Here is a 19,947-nt window from a genome sequence, read left to right as displayed (position 1 = left end):
AGCACGCGGAATATTAAGTACAATCGTCGGTCCAACGATATTTATGTACATGTTTTACCTAAAAGAGAGTGGCACTTTAGTTTGTAGTTAGCCGACCGCTGATTCCGTCAGTACTGCCAGATATTTAAAAGAAAATAAGTGAGTTCCTCAGAGCAAACACTGTCTCTAAAGTGACTATTGCGCGCTGCAAGTATTAATTCGGCAGAGTTAGAATTCTGATCACCGGAAATAAGACATAATGTTTGGCCGGCTGCCAACTTAAAGCGTGAATGTTATCGGTACTAAATTTAATGACAACTTACCGGATCCACAAAAAACAATTTCGATCTCGCACAATGACTTTACCACCTTAATAACCTAGTTTAATTGGGGGCCATAACTTCTAATTGAGGGCCATGGAATTTTGTTTGCCCCCCAAATTTTTCAGGGGTGTAAAAATCGGAAGATGACTATACTATTTTACCCTTGATTAATATTTTTTTTTTCAAGTAACGACCCTTCACCGACATTAACGACAGTTTAGGATCGTCATATACATCATGATCAAAACAATAACGACTCTAAACTGTCATAAACTAACGACTCTTTTTAGAGATTAACGACAGTCTATAACGACATTTCTAAAACATTAACGACTGTTTAGTCGTCAAATGCGTAACCAAAACAGTATCGACCCTTCCAAAGGGTCGTCAGGGAATTGATCATTTTTATGACGACCCAAAACTGTCGTACTTTCCGCATTAATGAATCTTCGACAGTTTAGAGTCGTCACTTAAACAGTCTAAACATTAACGACTGTTGAGGGTCGTCAATGAAAAATTTTAATACCGACGATTTTTCATACTATCTGGGCAAAAAAAAAAAAAAGTTAGACTAAAAATTGGAGACAAAAAATCTGGAAAAAAAGAAGTTAAACTCTAATTAAGTAAGATTATTACTAATTAATTAATATTATCACTAATTAATTAAATTTTAACACTAATCATTTAGAGATATTTTAACAATTTAAAAAATGTTTTTATAAGGGATGACCCAAATTAGTTTCTGGTGACCTTTTTTGTCCTCTAGTGCATGGCCACCAATTAATTTCGATGGCCCCAATTAAGCTAACCTTAATAAGTGACGTTGTTTTTCTCGAACACCACACGCAGTAAAAACTTTTTCAAACTTCACCGCTCGGTTGGTGATTGCTAATGTATAGCTTACACATTAGCAAAAATACACTACGTCAGTGCCAACGTAGCACACGCACAGATTCACAAAACATCCACTACTGCGTCACTCTCAACGTAAGAGTCAAATTACGTACGCTAGCTAGGTGGTTGGCTTCTACTTTCTACTTCTACTACTAATAATGGCTTTCCTTTCCCTTCATCGTCATCTTCATCTGTACTCTTTGGACTGCTTTCTCAGTGTTATATGCAATCACCAGCTTCTTTCATCTCTATCAGAAATTTCAGGATTACCCTTTCATCAGGTATTTCTTTTATTCGTACTATTTGTGAAAACCCATCCATTATAACTCTTAATTTGGTTAATCGGTGGATGATATATTGATTCAATGTTTCGAAATTTGGAAGGAAAAGGATAATAACCTTGATTCTAAATTTGAGACCAGTTTTTGAGCTTAGAACTTACTGTATGGTGCAGAATACTAATTTGTAGTACTACTACTATTATTGTTCTTCAGCTGTTCGTCAAATGGCTCGTTCATCGTTAGACGAGATGGCAGATACAGGTGCTTTCAATCGTACACCGTCGACATTCCGCAGTTTTGTTTCAAGAGATCCATCATCAGCTTTTCCTGCGGAATCCGGAAGATACCATCTCTATATATCCTATGCGTGTCCTTGGGCTAGTAGATGCCTTGCGTATTTGAAGATTAAGGGTCTTGAGAAGGCCATCAGCTTTTCGGTAAGATTATATTCATGTATAGGCATATGCGTAATCTCCTCTTTGTTGAAGATTATTGACATGTATGTGAACTTGTGATCAGTCAGTTAAACCTGTATGGGGAAGAACAAAGGAGACTGATGAACATATGGGTTGGGTGTTTCCAACTTCTAGTACAGAGGAACCGGGGGCTGAACCTGATCACCTGAATGGGGCAAAATCGGCTAGGGGACTCTATGAGCTTGCTAGTGCAAATTATACTGGAAAATATACTGTTCCTGTGCGTTTATGCTCTCATCTATGCGTCCATGACATTTCTCTTAAATCTTTTAAGTTATTGTCAACAATTCTCGTTATTAAAATACTGATTATGAGTTCTTTTTTACAGATTCTGTGGGATAAGAAGCTCAAAACAATTGTGAACAATGAGAGTTCAGAAATAATACGAATGCTCAATGCTGAATTCAACGATATAGCAGAAAATGCAGCTCTGGACCTTTACCCTGTTCACTTGCAATCCCAGATTGACAAGGTTAATGAATGGGTTTATGACGACATCAACAATGGTGTTTATAAGTGCGGGTTTGCTAAGAAACAAGAGCCTTATGAAGAGGTACCCTTTGTAAATGTTAGCAAATAAGTACTATAAAGCATGGAATTCTAATACTTTAAAAGTAATCATTATGTGTTTGTATTGTCTTACTAATTCTGCTTGCTGATTTTACTTCAAACCTTCATTTTGACAGGCTGCAAATAAACTATATCAAGCTCTGGACAAATGTGAGGTCATACTCAGCAAGAACCGGTATATATGTGGGGAATCTCTGACTGAAGCTGATATTCGGCTGTTTGTAACTCTTATAAGATTTGATGAGGTATACTGCATATATTTTCTTTCTTGATAGCTGAAACTTGCAAAGGGAGTCAGTTTTATCATTTTTACGCAGCATAGCTGGTAGTTTGCATTAGTAAAGTTAAAGATGTGCACACCTTAGTGTTCAGAACAAGCATCTTGCTTGAAATCAAAAATCTCCTTTTACGGAAGTTCACTTGTGCTTTTGACTTATTATTCGTTTTGTTTGCAAGAAAATCATACAAACTTAACCCAGAATAAGACTGGTTGGTTATTTAACTTACTTGGATTTCTTTGCTAACCTTGTAGTGACTATCAGTCTATACTCCACTGTGCAGGTTTATGCCGTTCATTTCAAGTGCAACAAGAAGCTTCTCCGGGAATACCCTAATCTGTTCAATTACACTAAAGATATCTTCCAAATCCCTGGCATGAGTTCCACTGTCAACATGAAACATATCAAGAAACACTACTACGGAAGCCATCCTTCTATTAATCCGTTTGGTATCATTCCTCTTGGTCCTGATACGGATTATTCTTCTCCTCATGATAGACAGAAGTTCACTTCTTAGAGTTTATGCATGGTAGTTTCTGAGACGTCTTCCCAAAGCTTGTTTGTTGTACTGTTTGTTTTTTGCTCAGACTAAAGTGTGTCTCTAGACAAAATAGTGTTGTGTGTGAAATACGTGAAAGGCTGTTACTGTTCTGTAAAATAAATAAATAAAAGGTAATTTCAATAATATAAAATATGAAACACAAGGTACAGCACTATACACAATATAAACTCAAAGGGAGAGCTAAAGCTAGTACTGGCAGTATAGGTAATCTGAGACCAGCAAGTCGTTAAACAAAACACCAGTTTCTCTAACAGAATCTGTTATCAACTAAAGCCGTAAATATACACTGAAACAGAGAGATTCTGTTTGAGTGGCAGTTGCACACAACTGTACAATAGCTAGTCTCCTTGTACTCCCGGCAAGAAATCCATTGGGAAAATGTATAATCAGAGTCGCAGTTGCACACAATTGTACGATAGCTAATCATAGTACTGACAATGTACATTCTTGGACTGAGGTAGATGAAATGTTGGTGAAGATATTTGCAAGTGGTTACGGAGGAGACAAAATGAACTTCCACATTACCTGCAGACTAGGGGCGGAACTACAGCCGGCCTTCCCCTGGCTGAAACCCCCAAATCCCATAAAAAAAAAATTTCTTTTTCACTGCCTCTTTTTGATGGGCCAAAAATTCAGTGTACTAACAAGAGAAACTTAGGCGCAGGCCCAAAAAAAATAATATTCTCATTGTCAGGCCCACAATTAATTTTTAGTTCCGTGACACCCATAATTATATGAAATTATTAAAAATATCTGCACGACGGATTATGCATCCGCATGACGGGTTATGCATCAAGGATATAATTGGTAACGCAACTTGGATATAATATATCTAAAAATCCGCGCCTTGGAATTTTGCAAATTTTATATCGTTGGAAATCTTTTTAAAAGAACTACGCAACGAGTACAAACAAGAATATCAAATTTTTGTTTTTCACAAAAAAATTGGAGGTGATCATCATTTTAGGCAAAAATTTCAAAAACTTGATACATAACCATTATGCAGCCACCAAAAAAGATGCATAACACATTCTGCAGACGCATAACAAATTATGCAACCATTTTCTCCACTGCATAACAAATTATGCATTTGGATAACAAAGTTATGCATCTATAACAAGTTATGTAACCATTGTTTTAGTTGATTTTAGTGCGCACATAAAAATTGATGCATAATGCAGTATGCATCCATATTTACGGATGCATATCAGGTTATGCATTTATTTTTTCGATGCATAAAAGATTATGCAACAATTTTCTCGATGCATAATGTATTATGCAGTCATATTTTCGGATGCATAACAGGTTATGCATCCATTTTCTCGATTGCATAACATGTTATGTAGATATTATTATAGGTGCATAACGTGTTATGTAGCCTTTTTTTTGTTGGTTTCAATACTAACAAAAAGTAGTTGCATAACGTGTTATGCAACCATTCTCTGGACACTGCATAACTAGTTATGCAAAAAAATAGGCTACATAATGTGTTATGCAACCATTTTCGGGACTGCATAACAAGTTATGCAACAACTTTTGTATATGCATAACATGTTATGCAACCAATTATTCCATAGTTGCATCACTACTCACACCTCAATTTTCTTCTAAATGCACGTGACACGCACACATTGCGTATAGTGAAATGGCAAGTCGCTGATCTTCCGACCGTCGGACTCACAATGGAGTTCACCAAAATGAGGATTGAGGATATCCCGACCGTTACCATGTAACATATACAAGCAACTAACGTGAAAGTGGCATGCACCCAATTAAGCAAGGTAGTTAATAAAACTTAAGTCCGAATGATAAGCTTTCACTACAATGTCAGGTCAACCGAACTAAAAAGAAGAAAAGAGAAAACAGTGACTGGATTTCGATGGAAAATGACGAAAAAGCTACCTTTAGAAAAATCAACCAGTGAGCCAGTAAGGAAAATGACGAAAAATCTTTCACTACAACCAATTCATTCAGTTGAATAACAACCCCATCTCCGCCTAGCCACAACAGACTTCAAGTCTCTTATATTAGGCCATTTACCAACAGCAACGACCTCTTCTCACAGCTTCAATAGCTGTGAACCCCAACTCCATTCACGTCTGTGTGTAGCACCAACAAGTCTACTCCAATCGACCACCATTAGCATTAGTTCCAACTGCCATTATTCGCCACTACGATCACAACAACAACTCCATCTTTTATATATCTCTATTTTTAAACGCAACTTCCAGTAGCCATTTAATCAAATTCCTTACCATTCGACCAGTGTAACAGTTGATCTTTCTGACCACCTTAATCTCGTCTCCCAACTGAGTTGATTCCGACAATTTCTCAAACAGATCAAGCCCACTTGTTAATTCTCTGATTATCTCAGCTAACATAAATTCCTCCCAACACCGTGTGTACTGCAACCAACTGATGCTCCTTCGTTTGATACATACTATCAGACCCAATTCCATTTCCATTGTTATTTGAACATCTCAGCCATCACTGATTGCACCACTGCTCAAACGATTACCCCTGTATCTGTTGATGTTGTTACTGTCGAATCCCTTTAAAACAGCAGCAACAGGACCCACTTCTCGATCAATGTGACCTCCTACAACAACTAAATCCTCTTTCTGTGCTTGAATTAGACGTACAGTAGCTTCTAACGATGGTGATCTCTGTATGATTATGGTTTGTTTTCAAAATGGATGTTCTTAGATAGGGATTATTTTCAAGATTAGAGAGAAACCTAGAGTGAATTTCAGTTGATTCAAAAATACATTGAACTCTCAACTCCTTTGACAGAGAAAATCCAATGCTTGCTTGAAAACAAAGAAGAGCAAAGACAAACACAAACGAACGCAAAATTTCGGAAAATATGGGTTTGTAAATTATTTTTTTCCCTAAAGTGGGTGCACGCGTGAAGTTCTCCGCCGCTGGGTTTCTCAGCGGAAAAATTATGAAAACCGGGTTTCACAGTAGTTTTCACTACTAACAATAGGCTCAAGCCCGGCGTAACATTCCAAGATCCCGTTTATCCTGTGATCTGTTAGTTCCTAAAAATTATTGTTTACCAAAACCTTGTAAAGGTGACTAAAAAAAAGTTAATCATTTTTTTTAAGATTTGAGGAGAAAAAAAAATCCATTCGAAGTTCATAATGAATTTTTTAAAAGTTGAGGTATGTCAAAATGGGTCAGGATTGGGTGACAAAAGGATTTGACAAAATGGTTTGACAAATCTTACCAACCATGAGATTCTACATATTCAACGGCTCAAAACATAAATGACGTGCTTGGCTAACTAATTCTATTGCCCGTTTGGTTTCTACTATTTAAGCCTGGAAACAAAAACTTCAAAGGGATTTCGTACATGAGATTTTCTCTTCATCCACCAGTTTGGGCAAACGTTTTCTATTGTTTTTCATCTATTATTTTTCTCTTGTCACTTACGTTTTTGGTTTGAAATATATATATATATATTTTTATGGAAAGAGGGGCTTTGGAAAACCCCTGGAAATATTTATTAAATTACCTCATTCAAATTGAGGTTTGGATTGTTACATGATAGAAGTGGTAGATAAACATACTCTATTGTTTCATCATTGTACATTGCACACTGATACAACCAATTTACAATGTTAATTTTTTGATCTACATGAAACCAAGAAAAACAGAAAAGACTAATCTGATTAATGGTATTTTGATTAATCTTCAACCATTTAGAGGCTTCTTCTTCTTCAGTAAAATGAAATCCGTTGTAGAAGTAGTTTCCACTAATCATTGTAATCACGATCCATTCTGATAGCCATTGATCTTCTTTATATAAAGCCAGATCATCGTCATGTCGAAATTGATCGTCTTCAAAGATATGCTTGAATCTCTCATCGGATTTCAATATAAGAGCACAGAGGTTATCATAAAACGCACTGATGGCGAATAGAATTGAAATTATTTCAAGGCATAGAATAGCCATTGTATACATAATAACATAAACATAAAAAAAAAAATTCTAAAACCTAAAACCTAAATCACAAAGTGATTTTTATTGAAAGTAGAAAAAGTTTATTATACAATTACAAACCCAAATTTACTAGAAAAAAATCTGATATATCAGATTCAATCCAAGTAAATCTAAGTTCGAAGAAGAAGATTGAATAGAAAGAAAAAACTAGGTTTGGATAGTTTTTTTTGGAAAAAAACGGTTTTGCAGAGGATTTAGGAGAGAGGATGAAATATACATATTTCTCTGTCATTGATTCTTAAATCGGATCTTGCCATTGTGTATGCTGGAGATGTTTCCCCAAAATGGATGATAGTTCCATCAGAAACTTTGACATGTACATGTAATGATAACCAAAAAATCAAAGATCGATTGTTTCTAACTAGATTCTGGACCAAAACATACTTTCAAATATATAGGATTTTGATTCATGGATGACAAAACAAAAAGAAACTTAAAGTTTGCATCTTAACAGTAGCGATTAAATTGATAATCATACACTAGTGTTAATGTACAGTACAATATATGAAATTTAGTTTAGATAATCATATATTAGGGTTAATGGATTAAACTGATAATCATACATTAGGGTTAATGGACGATAAAATATATGAACTTTAATTAAGACCTAACTTAAGTAAGGTAAACCAAACAAGCCACAAAGTTATTTTTACTGCCACATCGGCGATAATTTGGACAGTTAGATGTTTGAGATCTAAAGGATATTGTGATTTGTCAAAATATCTTGTCAAATATGTTCGTCAGGGGATCCCGACCCAACTCAGCTATTTCTTTTTATTGATGACATTGAGGAGAGAGAATCCTCGTATTATCTCATATTTTGGACGTTATTATTTTTTTAATAAATAAATGATAAAGCGAAGCATTGTGGTTGGACGTTTCGCTTGGCTATGGCTTAAATGTAGTCAAGCCAAATGAGAGTGAAAGTGCACCTCATGTGCAAAAGTGAAAAAAAATGGAAATATAATAGGAAAAAAAAATTAGTAAATAAAAGAGCTATAAGAGAAATAAAAGAAAAAAAGTGAATTTGGTTAATCGGAGGCTGATATATTGATTCAACGTTTAGAAATTTGGAAGAAATCTAAACCCCTTAATTCAATTTGAGCCCAGTTTTTGAGCTTTAGAACTTACTTTGATGATCCAGTTTCAGAGTTCTGGGTGTGAAATTGCCTAATATGGTCATCAATTTGTGATGCAAATTGAACTAGCTATCAAAATGGTGCAGAATATCAAATTGTAGTACTACTATTGTTCATCAGCTGTTCGTCAAATGGCTGCTGATACTAGTGCTTTCAAACGTCCACCATCGTTATTCCGTAATTTTGTTTCAAGAGAACCATCATCAACATTTCCTGCAGAATCCGGAAGATACCATCTCTATATATCCTATGCGTGTCCTTGGGCTACTAGATGCCTTGCATATTTGAAGGTTAAGGGTCTTGAGAAGGTTGTCAGCTTTTCGGTAAAATTTATACACACCAGTGATGTAGTATTAGCTACTATCCTCTTTGTTAAAGATTATTGACATGTATGTGAATTTGTAATCAGTCAGTTAAACCTGTATGGGGAAGAACAAAGGAGACTGATGATCATATGGGTTGGCTGTTTCCAGCATCTAGTACAGAGGAACCGGGAGCTGAACCTGATCACCTGAATGGGGCAAAATCAGCTAGGGAACTCTATGAACTTGCTAGTGCAAATTATACTGGCAGATATATTATTCCTGTGCGTTCTTTGGTCTCGTCTTTGCATCCAATTTTTTTCATTTCTCTTGGATCTTTTGTTTTATTGTTAAAATTGTTTAGATATAGACCTTTCCGACCATTGTTCCGCCGGATTGTTTATATATGTCGATCCTGCCGACTTATGAAAGAGGAGACCCTTTGTCGATTGAATAGCAAACCAAGCACATTGACTATGCTAGCAATGTTGACAATGAGGATGCCACCGAATTGTTCAAGCAAGCTGATGCTGAAGTAAAGAGGGAAGCACAAGCCAGGAGGGAAGCACAAGCCAAGATGAATGCTGACAAAAAGAGGGGTCGTTCCCGTGGTGGTGAATGTAGTAGTAATGGTGGTGCTCCTAGAAGGGGCCGTGGTCGTGGTCGTGGTCGTGAATGAATGCATTCCTAGTTTATTTCTTTATGTTGTGGTAGACAAATGTTAAGGTTAATGGTTGGACAAATGTTTTTTTAAGGTTTATAGGACATGTTTCGTATTTTGGACAAAAAATGTTGGATTTCTAGTTGTTGAATGAATGGTTTGTTTAGCTATGTAAAATTTTAATAGTTCCGCCGGAATGCTTTTGTTAAGTTACATTGCCGACTAAACTAGGGGCAGCAAGGTTGTGAACTGTTAGACTGCCGGCCCTAAAAGCAGAAATGGTGTAGTTACCAGGGTCGGCAAGGTAAGCAAATTAATACCTAGCCGGTTGTTTTACAGTCGACAAGGTATTATGTTATCGACCCTGCCGACTATGTGTTGCAGAAAATACCTTCTCCTGATGCCCTAAAATCATAAGATCGGTAAGGTTATAAAATTAAGACCTTGTCGACTATAAAAAAAACCCGGCTCGTTAATGACCAAATACCGTTCCGATGGTTATACAGAAGAAAATGAACTCCTGATGCCTAAAATCATAATAAGGTCGGCAGGGTAAGAAAATTACGACCCTGCCGGCTATACTTAGTCGACATATAGGTGAAACAAAAACCCAGCCGGCGGGTCCAAAATTCAAATTTTTGCAAGTACAACTGCATTGATTGACTACCATAATGGACAAATTTGGGAACCATCCTATAAATACACTAGTTCTCTCTACAAAACACCACACACCTATTTGCATATACTCTCCAAAGCTCATATCATCATACACTCCATCTCTCCCAATACCTCTACTAACAACAATGGCATCATTTGATTCAAACGAAGATTTGGCAATCACCAAAGCCTGATACGCAGAAACTCGAGTTAGAAGGCAGTCCTCCGTAAGGGTGGATGCCGTAACCTTTTGGGATAAGGTATACAACAAATATAGACAAGATTTTTGGAATCCAAATGGAAGAAGTGTTCAACAAATTCATGATAGGAACCTAGTCATCGAAAATGCGATACTTGCTTATTTAGCTATCCAAAAACCGATTCTCAACGCTACCCACTTCAACTTATCCATTGAACAATTTGTAAGTGTTTTTGGGTTTATTTTACGTGATCCATGTTGTTTGATCTTCCTACTAAACACCACTAACAACTTAAGTTTGTGTTTTGTTTTTGTAGCATGAAGTCGTCAAGGCGCGCTACTTGGAGGAAAGGGGGGAAGCATTCACATTCGATGAAAGCTATGAATTCATGGTCTCCAAAATCCCGGAGTATGCCCCGGAGATGATGAAGGGTGTATCGTCGTCATATTCCTCGGACGAAGATTGATGGTTTTTGTGTAGGTTTTGTGGGTAGATCTCTACGTAAACCCTCGCGAGACTATACCTCGTCCACTAGGGTCGCCTAGGGGTTCAAAGGATTCATGCACATGCTAAGTGCATTCGTTGTTCCGTAGACAAGGAGTTAGATTTTATGTTTCAATCAATGTAGTAACCAAAATTGCATGAATAAAATGAATTACGTCTTTCCATATTCTGCTTTCTGTTGGGTATAACTAAAGGCCAGCAAGGTTACATTGCCGACTTTTCAACAGCCGACAATGTTAGAAATTATTTGCATGCCGACTATAAGTCAGCCGACAATGTTAGAAATTATTTGCATCCGACTATATGATAGCCTGCATTGTAGGAAATATTTACACGTCGACCGTAAGATTGTTGGCCCAAGATAGTCGGCATATTCTTCATTCAAAGACCCTTTCGGCCTAAAAATGTTCGGTGTTTTCTTCATCCGCGGACCATGCCGGCTGTGATTAGTCGGCACCTTATTCAAACGTCAACCATGCCAGATGAACTTAGTCGAAACCTTATTCAAACGTCGACCTTGCCGACTTTTCACATTTTCAAAACCAAAATTTTTGATCGAAATCGAACTCATAAGACAGATAAAAGGTTTAAACTACTAAATTCATAATTTCAAAATTTTAATCTAAACTCAATTAATTAATCTAATCAAAAAATTTGGTGTTAATTAAACAAGGGTATACTAGCCATTTAGAAAATATATGGTTAAGGGGTGACCTATTTTACTTCTAAATGTCTTGGATTTTGTCTCATTAGGTATACCCCAATTAATCTGGGTATACCTCAATCAAGCAAGTTTCTATTTGATCCTTATTTATTCAAAAATATTAAAGTATCTAAAATAATCTTTCTCTCTCTTATTTTCTCTCTTCTTCACGTGTTTTTTTTTTTGTTCTCTTTTTTTATTTTTCTCTCTCTTCTTAACATTAATAAATAAATAAACTTAAAAATGAAATATCTCTCAAAATATAAGTCGAAAATTAATAAATTTTATATATTCGAAAGATGTCGTCGAGATCTACACAATGAGTACCCATCATATTATGTTTCGAAATTTTAATTTTTTCGGTATAATAGTAGTTCATATCCAAGAATAAACACTATTTTAGAACATAGTAGTTCATTCTACTTCTAGCAGTTCATTTCGTAGAATGAACTCAAAAATTAAAAATGAAATATCTCTCAAAATATAAGTCGAAAATTAATAAATTTTATATATTTGGAAAGGTCACGTCGAGATCTACACAATGGGTACCATTATACTATGTTTCGAAATTTTAATTTTTTCGGTATAATAGTACTTCATATCCAAGAATGAACACTATTTTAGAACATGGTAGTTCATTCTACTTCTAGCAGTTCATTTCGTAGAATGAACTTGTATATGCTAGCAGTTTGTTTTGTTAAATGAACTCATAGAAGTACTTCATTATTAAGAATGAAGTCACAATAATAGTTCATTATTATAATTCACATTGTCGAATGAACTCGTGATAGATGTTCTTATTGTCGAATGAACTCATAATAGTTGTTCATATTGTAAGATTGATAATTCATATTGTAAAATGAACTCGTAATGATAATCAAGTATGATACGTAGTTCATATTGTACAATGAACTCGTAATAGGTGTTCATTATGGTAGTTCATATTATAAAATGAACTCGTAAATGATAGTCCATATTGTAGAATGAACTCGTGATAGGTGTTCATATTGTAGAATGAACTCCTAATGATATTTCATATGGTAGAATGAACTCATAATAGTAGTTCGTTATACCAATTCATTTTGTAGAATGAACTCGTATGTTACAGAATGAACTAGCTACTGTGGTAGTTCATTAAACTAGTTAATTTTGTATAATGAACCGCATATAGTTATTTTTTAGCTTAAGGATAAGGTAAAAATTAAAATTTCCGAAACATAGCAACAATGGTACTCCTTGGAAAACTCTCGTCGAGGGCTTTACGAATATATAAAATTTATCATTTTTGGACATGTGGTTCAAAAGATATTTCAATTTTAAGTTTTTATTTTTTTATTTTTATTGAGAGAGAGAGAAATGACATTTCTGCCACTGTTAAAAGATTATAACATATCATTGATGACGTCATTCCACGTGAGTATTGTCCACCCTAGGACCAAATAATAATATTTAGTACCAAACAACAATATACATTTTTAAAAAGGACCAAACAGACAGTTGACTTGGTCAACTGAACTAAACTAACTCTAATATATTATTATTATGACTAAATGGTATTTCCTACTTTTTTTATTTCCTACTTTAGATTATTAGTCATAATTTTAGGAAGGGATTTCCTAGCCAGCGACGAGCTTCGAGGCTAAGTTTGTAACATACATACATAGGTTTTAGGCCTTGTAGATCGTGAGAGATTTCTTGTGATAACTTTTGGAATGGAAAGTTAGGGTTTCGTGGTAAGTGCAAGATGGTGAGGAACAAGAGAAAAGATATCGTCTCGGGTGACTGTAACAGTGTAACCAAGTATTTATTGGGATTCACACAAAAGTGTTTTATGTTTAATCGTTTATGCATAATAGATTTAAGTTGGTGCGGCTCAAAGTGGACATAGACAATACATAAACATTGTATATATTGTTGAACCACTATAATTTTTGTGTCTTGTGAGTTTGATTTATCTTTTTCGTATATTGTTGCTTGTGCTTGGTTTACTTATGATTCGTCATAACACTCCAAAATCATGTTTATTCTGTGAGGTCTCTACAGTGGAAAGAGGAAACTATAGAATTTAACTGCTTTTCATTAACAAGTGTGATAGATTTACATGGTGTGCCTAACAAATTATTGTTTGCCAAAAACTTGTTAAGGTTACTAAAAGAATTAATCATTTTTTTAAGATTTAAAGAGAAAGAAACGAATCCAAGCGAAGTTCAAAACAAAATTATCTTCTCCTTTAAACTCGAGGGTTACGGAAGACTGTAACACACCCCAGCCGACCCCAAATCAAAATCCTTACCACTAAGTCTACGGTAATTTTTGATGAGATTTGGCATAACCCTTGGCTTATAAGAGTATATGTAGAATCAACCTCTGCATAATGCACATAGCTCAACTCAACCTTTTTTTTAATTGATGGACACTATTATTTTCTAAAAAATTAAAAGGTAAGGCCAAGTATTATTGTTGAGCGTTTCGCTTGTTTATAACTTAAATGTAGCTAAGCTAAACGAGAGTAAAAGTGCACTTCACTATGGGAAAGTGTCATCACTTAGTCTATATAGAAGAAATTAAGTTTCCGTTTTTTTCCCAAATTTTTTTTTGTTGAATTTAAAATAAATATTTGGTTTAGGCAAAAGAATATTTAAGAAAAAGAAAATGAAGATGGCATAGGAAAAAAATAAATAGAAAACAAATAAGGTAAAAGAGAAACAGTAAGAGTAAAAGAGTGAAAATTGGAAACAAATATTCATTATAAAATGTCACGGAGACTTAATTTCTATAGAGCCGTTTTTCAAATCGAAACCGGGGCATCTCTTAGCCTAAAAGTGGAACAGATCTGGTCCACTCTTAAGCGAGGCAAAATCACCAGATTAGTGCCAATTAACGTTCGATAGTGCTTGGATTTCGATATACTTAAGTTACAGCCAAGTGAAAACACCAACTATAATGCTTGGCCTAATAGCTTTGCGAGAAACTCTCTCGCAAAGCTTTATTCTCTTGTCAAAAGTGAGTACATTGTATAACAAATCGACGAATGCATCGGGTATTTCGTGTTGGGAGTACTTGTCAAAATTCAAAATAAATACATTACCAAAAAAAAAAGAAATCAAAATAAATAAAAAAACATCTACTGATAATGGCTTTCTTTAGTCTTCATCTTTACTCTTCTGTAGGCTACTTTCTCAGTGTTATATGCAATCACCAACTTCTTTTATTTCTCCCAGAAATTTCAAGATTACGCTTTCACCAGGTATGTCTATTTATACAATTTTGAATCTCTAAATGAATTGTAACTCTTAATTTGGTTAATCGATGGATGACATATTGATTCAATGTTTCAAAATTTGGAAGAAAACTAAACCCCTTAATTCAATTTGAGTCCAGTTTTTTAGCTTAGAACTTACCTTGATGATCCAATTTCAGATTTTTGGGTGTGAAATTGCATAATGTGGTCATCAATTTGTGATGGTATTTATCAAATTGGACTAGCTATTAAAATGGTGCAGAGTATTAATTTGTAGTACTTCTATTGTTCTTCAGCTGTTCGTCAAATGGCTGCTGATACTGGTGCTTTCAAACGATCACCATCGACATTCCGTAATTTTGTTTCAAGAGATCCATCATCAACATTTCCTGCAGAATCTGGAAGATACCATCTCTATATATCCTATGCCTGTCCTTGGGCTAGTAGATGCCTTGCGTATTTGAAGATTAAGGGTCTTGAGAAGGCTATCAGCTTTTCGGTAAAATTTATACACACCAGTGATGTAGTATAAGCTAATATCCTCTTTGTTAAAGATTATTGACATGTATGTGAATTTGTAATCAGTCAGTTAAACCTGTATGGGGAAGAACAAAGGAGACTGATGATCATATGGGTTGGGTGTTTCCAACATCTAGTACAGAGGAACCGGGGGCTGAACCTGATCACCTGAATGGGGCAAAATCGGCTAGGGAACTCTATGAACTTGCTAGTACAAATTATACTGGCAGATATACTGTTCCTGTGCGTTTTTTGCTCTCATCTTTGCATCCAGTTCATTTCTCATGGATCTTTTGTTTTATTGTCAACAATTGTCAGTATTAACACTTACGGGCTCTATATTACAGATTTTGTGGGATAAGAAACTCAAAACAATTGTGAACAATGAGAGTTCAGAAATAATACGAATGCTCAATGCTGAATTCAATGATATAGCAGAAAATGCAGCTTTGGACCTTTACCCCGTTCACTTGCAATCCCAGATTGATGAGGTTAATGAATGGGTTTATGACGACATCAACAATGGTGTTTATAAGTGCGGTTTTGCTGAGAAACAAGAGCCTTATGAAGAGGTAACCCTTTGTTATGTTAGCAAATAAGTAGAAATCATAGAATTCTTCTACCTAAAAAGTAATCCTTTTGTGTTTGTATTGTCTTACAAAATCTGGTTGCTGATTTTAATCCAAACCTACATTTTTGACAGGCTGCAAACAAATTATATCAAGCTCTGGACAAATGTGAGGACATACTCAGCAAGAACCGGTATATATGTGGGGACTCTCTGACTGAAGCTGATATTCGGCTGTTTGCAACTCTTATAAGATTTGATGAGGTATATACATTTTCTTATCTCAATAGAGACCGAAACTTTCTAAGCAATTCAGTTTTACCATTTTTTACACAGCAAATCCTGTAGTTTACACGGTAAAGTTAAAGATGTGGCATATCATAATGTTCATAAAACAACATCTTGGTTGAAATCAAAATCTCATTTTACAGAAATTACTTGTGTATGACTTATTATTCGTTTCGTTTCCAAAAAAAATTATATGAACCTAACCAGAATAAGATTGGTTGGTTATTTAATGTACTTGGACTTTTTTTGCCAACCTTCTGGTAAGTGGTAACTATACTCCACTGTGTACAGGTTTATGCTGTTCATTTCAAGTGCAACAAGAAGCTTATCCGGGAATACCCTAATCTGTTTAATTACACTAAAGATATTTTTCAAGTCCCTGGCATGAGTTGCACCGTGATCATGAAACATATCAAGGACCACTACTACGGAAGCCATCCTTTTATTAATCCGTTTGGAATCATTCCTCTTGGTCCTGATACAGATTATTCTTCCCCTCATGATAGAGATAAGTTCAGTTCTTAGAGTTTATGCATGATAGTTTTCTGGAACGTCTACCCAAGCTTGTTTGTTGTACTTTTTCTTTATTGCTCTGACTAGATTGTGTGCCTTCAGCCAAAGTTGTGTTGTGTATTACTACTGTTCTGTAATCTTTCATCTATTTTGTGACTGTATGTAATCCTACCTTTAATTTCTTCGTATACACCTGTATCTGATTCTTCTACTTTGTGAGTATGGAACTGGAATGCATTTTCTTGCACAAAATGTAGATTTTCTGATTGAAACTTCCTCAAAAGCAACTTGTTTCTAAATTAATTTCTGAGCTAAAAATAGGCGCTTCTAAAACTAGGCTGGCTGGTTAATGTAGGTTTTGTTCACCTAATGAAGTTCGTACTGATAAGTTATCCATCAGTCAGGACCATCGGGGGTATCTATGACTACCATAGGATGCTAAAAGTACATTTCGGATCCACTTGTGGAAAAGATCTGACAAGAATTTCACATTTTGTCGGGGGATGCTTAGATAATTGGCAACAAGCTTTTGAACTGCAAGTTACCAACTAAAGTGAGTCATGGGATGCTTAGCAAACTGGCAACAAGAGATAACGTTCTCAGAAGAGGTACCGACTGCTCTTAGTTGTGTGAAGGGAAAAATGTTGTTTGGTCTTTTTTTAGGTGGGTCCATGTCAGTTTGGTTTTTTGGGAAAACACTTTTACTGTTCGGTCCATAATTATTTAAAAATATTAAATGGACAAAAGTATCCTTCCGTATTAATTTATACTTATTTTTTTGTAGCAGTTCATTCTTCAAAATGAACTCCTGTTAATTTCTACTTTTTTTTTCTTCAGAAATCACCTAAAAAAACCAGAGTTCATTCCAGAAATGAACTCCATATAAAACCTAAAAAACCCAGAGTTCATTCCAGAAATGAACTCCATATAAAAACCTAAAAAAACAGAGTTCATTCCAGAAATGAACTCCATATAAAAATCTAAAAAAAAAACAGAGTTCATTTATGGAATGAACTCCATATAAAAACCTAAAAAAACAGAGTTCATCCAGAAATGAACTCCATATAAAAACCTAAAAAAACAGAGTTCATTCCAGAAAATGAACTCCATATAAAAACCTAAAAAAAACAGAGTTCATTTATGGAATGAACTGCATCATCATCATCATCTTCGTCGTCTTCAACAGCAACAGAAATAAGTTATTCGTCATCTTCAACAACAATGAACTTCATCAATAATATCATAAACAACAACATCATAAACAAACAACAACATCTTCGTCATCTTCTTTGACAACAGAAACAACAACATCATAAACAAACAACAACATCTTCGTCATCTTCTTCAACTTCAACACCATCATCTTCATCAAAAAAGAGAAAGTAAATCTGAAACATCAACAAAAATCATCTCCATCATCTTCTTTCAACAACAACACCAACACCATCGTCTTCATCGGAACATCATCTCCATCATCTTCTTTCAACAACAACAACAGATGTTACAGATAAAATCACCATCGTCTTCATTGGAAAAAAAAATAGTAGCAGAAAAGAAAAAGAAAAAAAAATGGAGAGAAAAAAACTAGATCTGAAAACAGAAAGAGAGAGAATGTAAAAATAAAAATAAGATATTTTCTAGGATTTTGTTCTATATATGTGGTCCCAAAAGGATATTTTTGTCACCACACAGTGACAATTACATCATCCATGACGTCATCCTAGGACCAACTATAATATATTTTTCCAAAAAGGACCAAACAGACACATGACTGAGTCAACTGGACTAGACTCTCTAATATATTATTTCTAGGACTAAATGATATTTCCTACTTGTGTGAATTGTTCCCGAAAGTTGGATGGGCAATGACCAGTGAGTACGAAACTAACATTATTCTTACGCCAAACTAACATCACAAAGGTTAAAAAAAAGTCTGTAATAGGTACTAACGTGTTTGGATACTAGAAGCAGAAGTCATTTCCAGAAATCAGAAACAAAACATTTTTGCTTCACAAAAAGTTGGTTTTTTTGGTTCTAAAAGTCATTTTAAAATTTTGTCTCCAAACTAAATTCAAATTCTGATTTTTCGACTTCTAGAAATAAAAAATTAACTTCTCAACCATAAATTAGAACCACTTCTCATCGCAACAGGCTTATTTAACAATAACAGCATAACTAAGACAATTTACAAATTAACTGCGTTTATGTATGCAAGAGAAAACCATTCAGGTTGAGCGCCAATGCACCACGTAGATTGTGTGAAAATATATCTTCTATAATACAAAACAAGGTTTGGACAAGTTAGGCATGATAAAGAGTGGTCAAGATTTGTCTAGAGAGAAGATAAATCTATGATCATGGTTTATACAAATTATAAATCTATGGTCATGGTTTATTCAAATTAAACATTATAAGTGTTACAATTAATTCGTCATAATGAATGATTTATTAATTTTTTATTTCATCATAAATATTTCTTTAATTAACATATTTCCATCAATAAATTAAAGTAAAAAGTATTAATTAAATCTAAAACAAAGAAAATTATGGTTTGTACAAAGACAAACACTTATGGGGAAATCCGAGAATTGAACTCGGGACCTCTCGCACCCTAAGCGAGAATCATACCACTAGACCAATTGCCCGTTGGTAAAAATTATTTCAATATACAAAACAAGGTTTGGACAAGTTATGCATGATAAAGAGTGACCAAAATTTATCTAGGGAGAAGATAAATCTATGGTCATGGTTTATTCAAATTATAAATCTATGGTCATGGTTTAATCAAATTAAAAATTATAAGTGTTACAATTAATTCCTCATAATGAATGATTTATTAGTTTTTCATTTCATCATAAATATTTCCTTAATTAACATATTTCTATCAATAAATTAAATTCAAAAGTATTAATTATTTCTAAAACAAATAAAATTATGGTTTGTACAAAGACAAACACTTATGCAGCAATCCGAGAATTGAACTCAGGACCTCTGGCACCATAAGCGAGAATCATACCACTAGACCAATTGCCTGTTGGTAAAAATTATTTCAATATATAATAGTGGTGGTAGTAGTAATGGGTGGTGAAAGCAATGGCGAGTGTTGGTGAGTGGTGGAGGTGGTAACAATGGTGGTGGTGGAAGAAATTGTGGAGGTGGGTGATTTTAGTGGCGGTGGGTGTTTTTTTTTTTTTTTTTATTGAAGCCTCAAAAAAAATGACGAATAACATTGTATTGTGAAAGATGTAACTGGTTGTTTATGACACGATTAATAAAGGTA

At 34.7% G+C, this 19,947-nt stretch overlaps 3 protein-coding genes and 1 non-coding gene across 4 annotated transcripts; 3 read left to right on the top strand and 1 right to left on the bottom strand.

The window, feature by feature from the left end:
- The first annotated feature begins 1,354 nt into the window (after positions 1 to 1,354).
- Positions 1,355 to 3,502, top strand: LOC113280150 (glutathionyl-hydroquinone reductase YqjG-like). The gene is made up of 6 exons (XM_026528809.1): positions 1,355 to 1,477; positions 1,691 to 1,914; positions 1,997 to 2,173; positions 2,282 to 2,506; positions 2,640 to 2,768; positions 3,085 to 3,502. Exons 1-6 carry the CDS (start codon positions 1,420 to 1,422, stop codon positions 3,316 to 3,318), a joined length of 1,047 nt encoding a protein of 348 aa, XP_026384594.1. The 5' UTR covers positions 1,355 to 1,419; the 3' UTR covers positions 3,319 to 3,502.
- Positions 3,503 to 8,642: 5,140 nt separating this feature from the next.
- LOC113354308 (glutathionyl-hydroquinone reductase YqjG-like) lies at positions 8,643 to 9,183 on the top strand. Its single transcript, XM_026597695.1, has 3 exons — positions 8,643 to 8,834; positions 8,921 to 9,097; positions 9,178 to 9,183. The coding sequence occupies exons 1-3, from the start codon at positions 8,643 to 8,645 to the stop codon at positions 9,181 to 9,183; spliced, it is 375 nt and encodes a 124-aa protein (XP_026453480.1).
- A 5,450-nt stretch (positions 9,184 to 14,633) lies between these two features.
- LOC113280142 (glutathionyl-hydroquinone reductase YqjG-like) lies at positions 14,634 to 16,919 on the top strand. Its single transcript, XM_026528803.1, has 6 exons — positions 14,634 to 14,785; positions 15,076 to 15,278; positions 15,365 to 15,541; positions 15,646 to 15,870; positions 16,002 to 16,130; positions 16,446 to 16,919. Exons 1-6 carry the CDS (start codon positions 14,728 to 14,730, stop codon positions 16,677 to 16,679), a joined length of 1,026 nt encoding a protein of 341 aa, XP_026384588.1. The 5' UTR covers positions 14,634 to 14,727; the 3' UTR covers positions 16,680 to 16,919.
- A 2,321-nt stretch (positions 16,920 to 19,240) lies between these two features.
- On the bottom strand, positions 19,241 to 19,312 carry TRNAP-AGG. The gene has a single exon. It is a non-coding gene; the product is annotated as a tRNA-Pro (tRNA).
- Positions 19,313 to 19,947: the final 635 nt, after the last annotated feature.

Source organism: Papaver somniferum, chromosome 1 (assembly GCF_003573695.1).
Source record: "Papaver somniferum cultivar HN1 chromosome 1, ASM357369v1, whole genome shotgun sequence".
Classification (NCBI taxonomy): Eukaryota; Viridiplantae; Streptophyta; class Magnoliopsida; order Ranunculales; family Papaveraceae; genus Papaver; species Papaver somniferum.
Note: the sequence above shows the minus strand (reverse complement) of the source record. Positions and strands in the feature narration are given on the sequence as shown.

Excerpts from the sequence above, each read along its gene's own strand:
- LOC113280150 (XM_026528809.1), top strand. The coding sequence starts at position 1,420 with ATGCAATCACCAGCTTCTTTCATCTCTATCAGAAATTTCAGGATTACC. Across the intron at positions 2,174-2,281 it reads CTGGAAAATATACTGTTCCT|ATTCTGTGGGATAAGAAGCT; the intron begins GTGCGTTTATGC and ends TCTTTTTTACAG. Across the intron at positions 2,507-2,639 it reads AACAAGAGCCTTATGAAGAG|GCTGCAAATAAACTATATCA; the intron begins GTACCCTTTGTA and ends TCATTTTGACAG.
- LOC113354308 (XM_026597695.1), top strand. The coding sequence starts at position 8,643 with ATGGCTGCTGATACTAGTGCTTTCAAACGTCCACCATCGTTATTCCGT. Across the intron at positions 8,835-8,920 it reads AGAAGGTTGTCAGCTTTTCG|TCAGTTAAACCTGTATGGGG; the intron begins GTAAAATTTATA and ends ATTTGTAATCAG.
- LOC113280142 (XM_026528803.1), top strand. The coding sequence starts at position 14,728 with ATGCAATCACCAACTTCTTTTATTTCTCCCAGAAATTTCAAGATTACG. Across the intron at positions 14,786-15,075 it reads CAAGATTACGCTTTCACCAG|CTGTTCGTCAAATGGCTGCT; the intron begins GTATGTCTATTT and ends ATTGTTCTTCAG. Across the intron at positions 15,871-16,001 it reads AACAAGAGCCTTATGAAGAG|GCTGCAAACAAATTATATCA; the intron begins GTAACCCTTTGT and ends CATTTTTGACAG.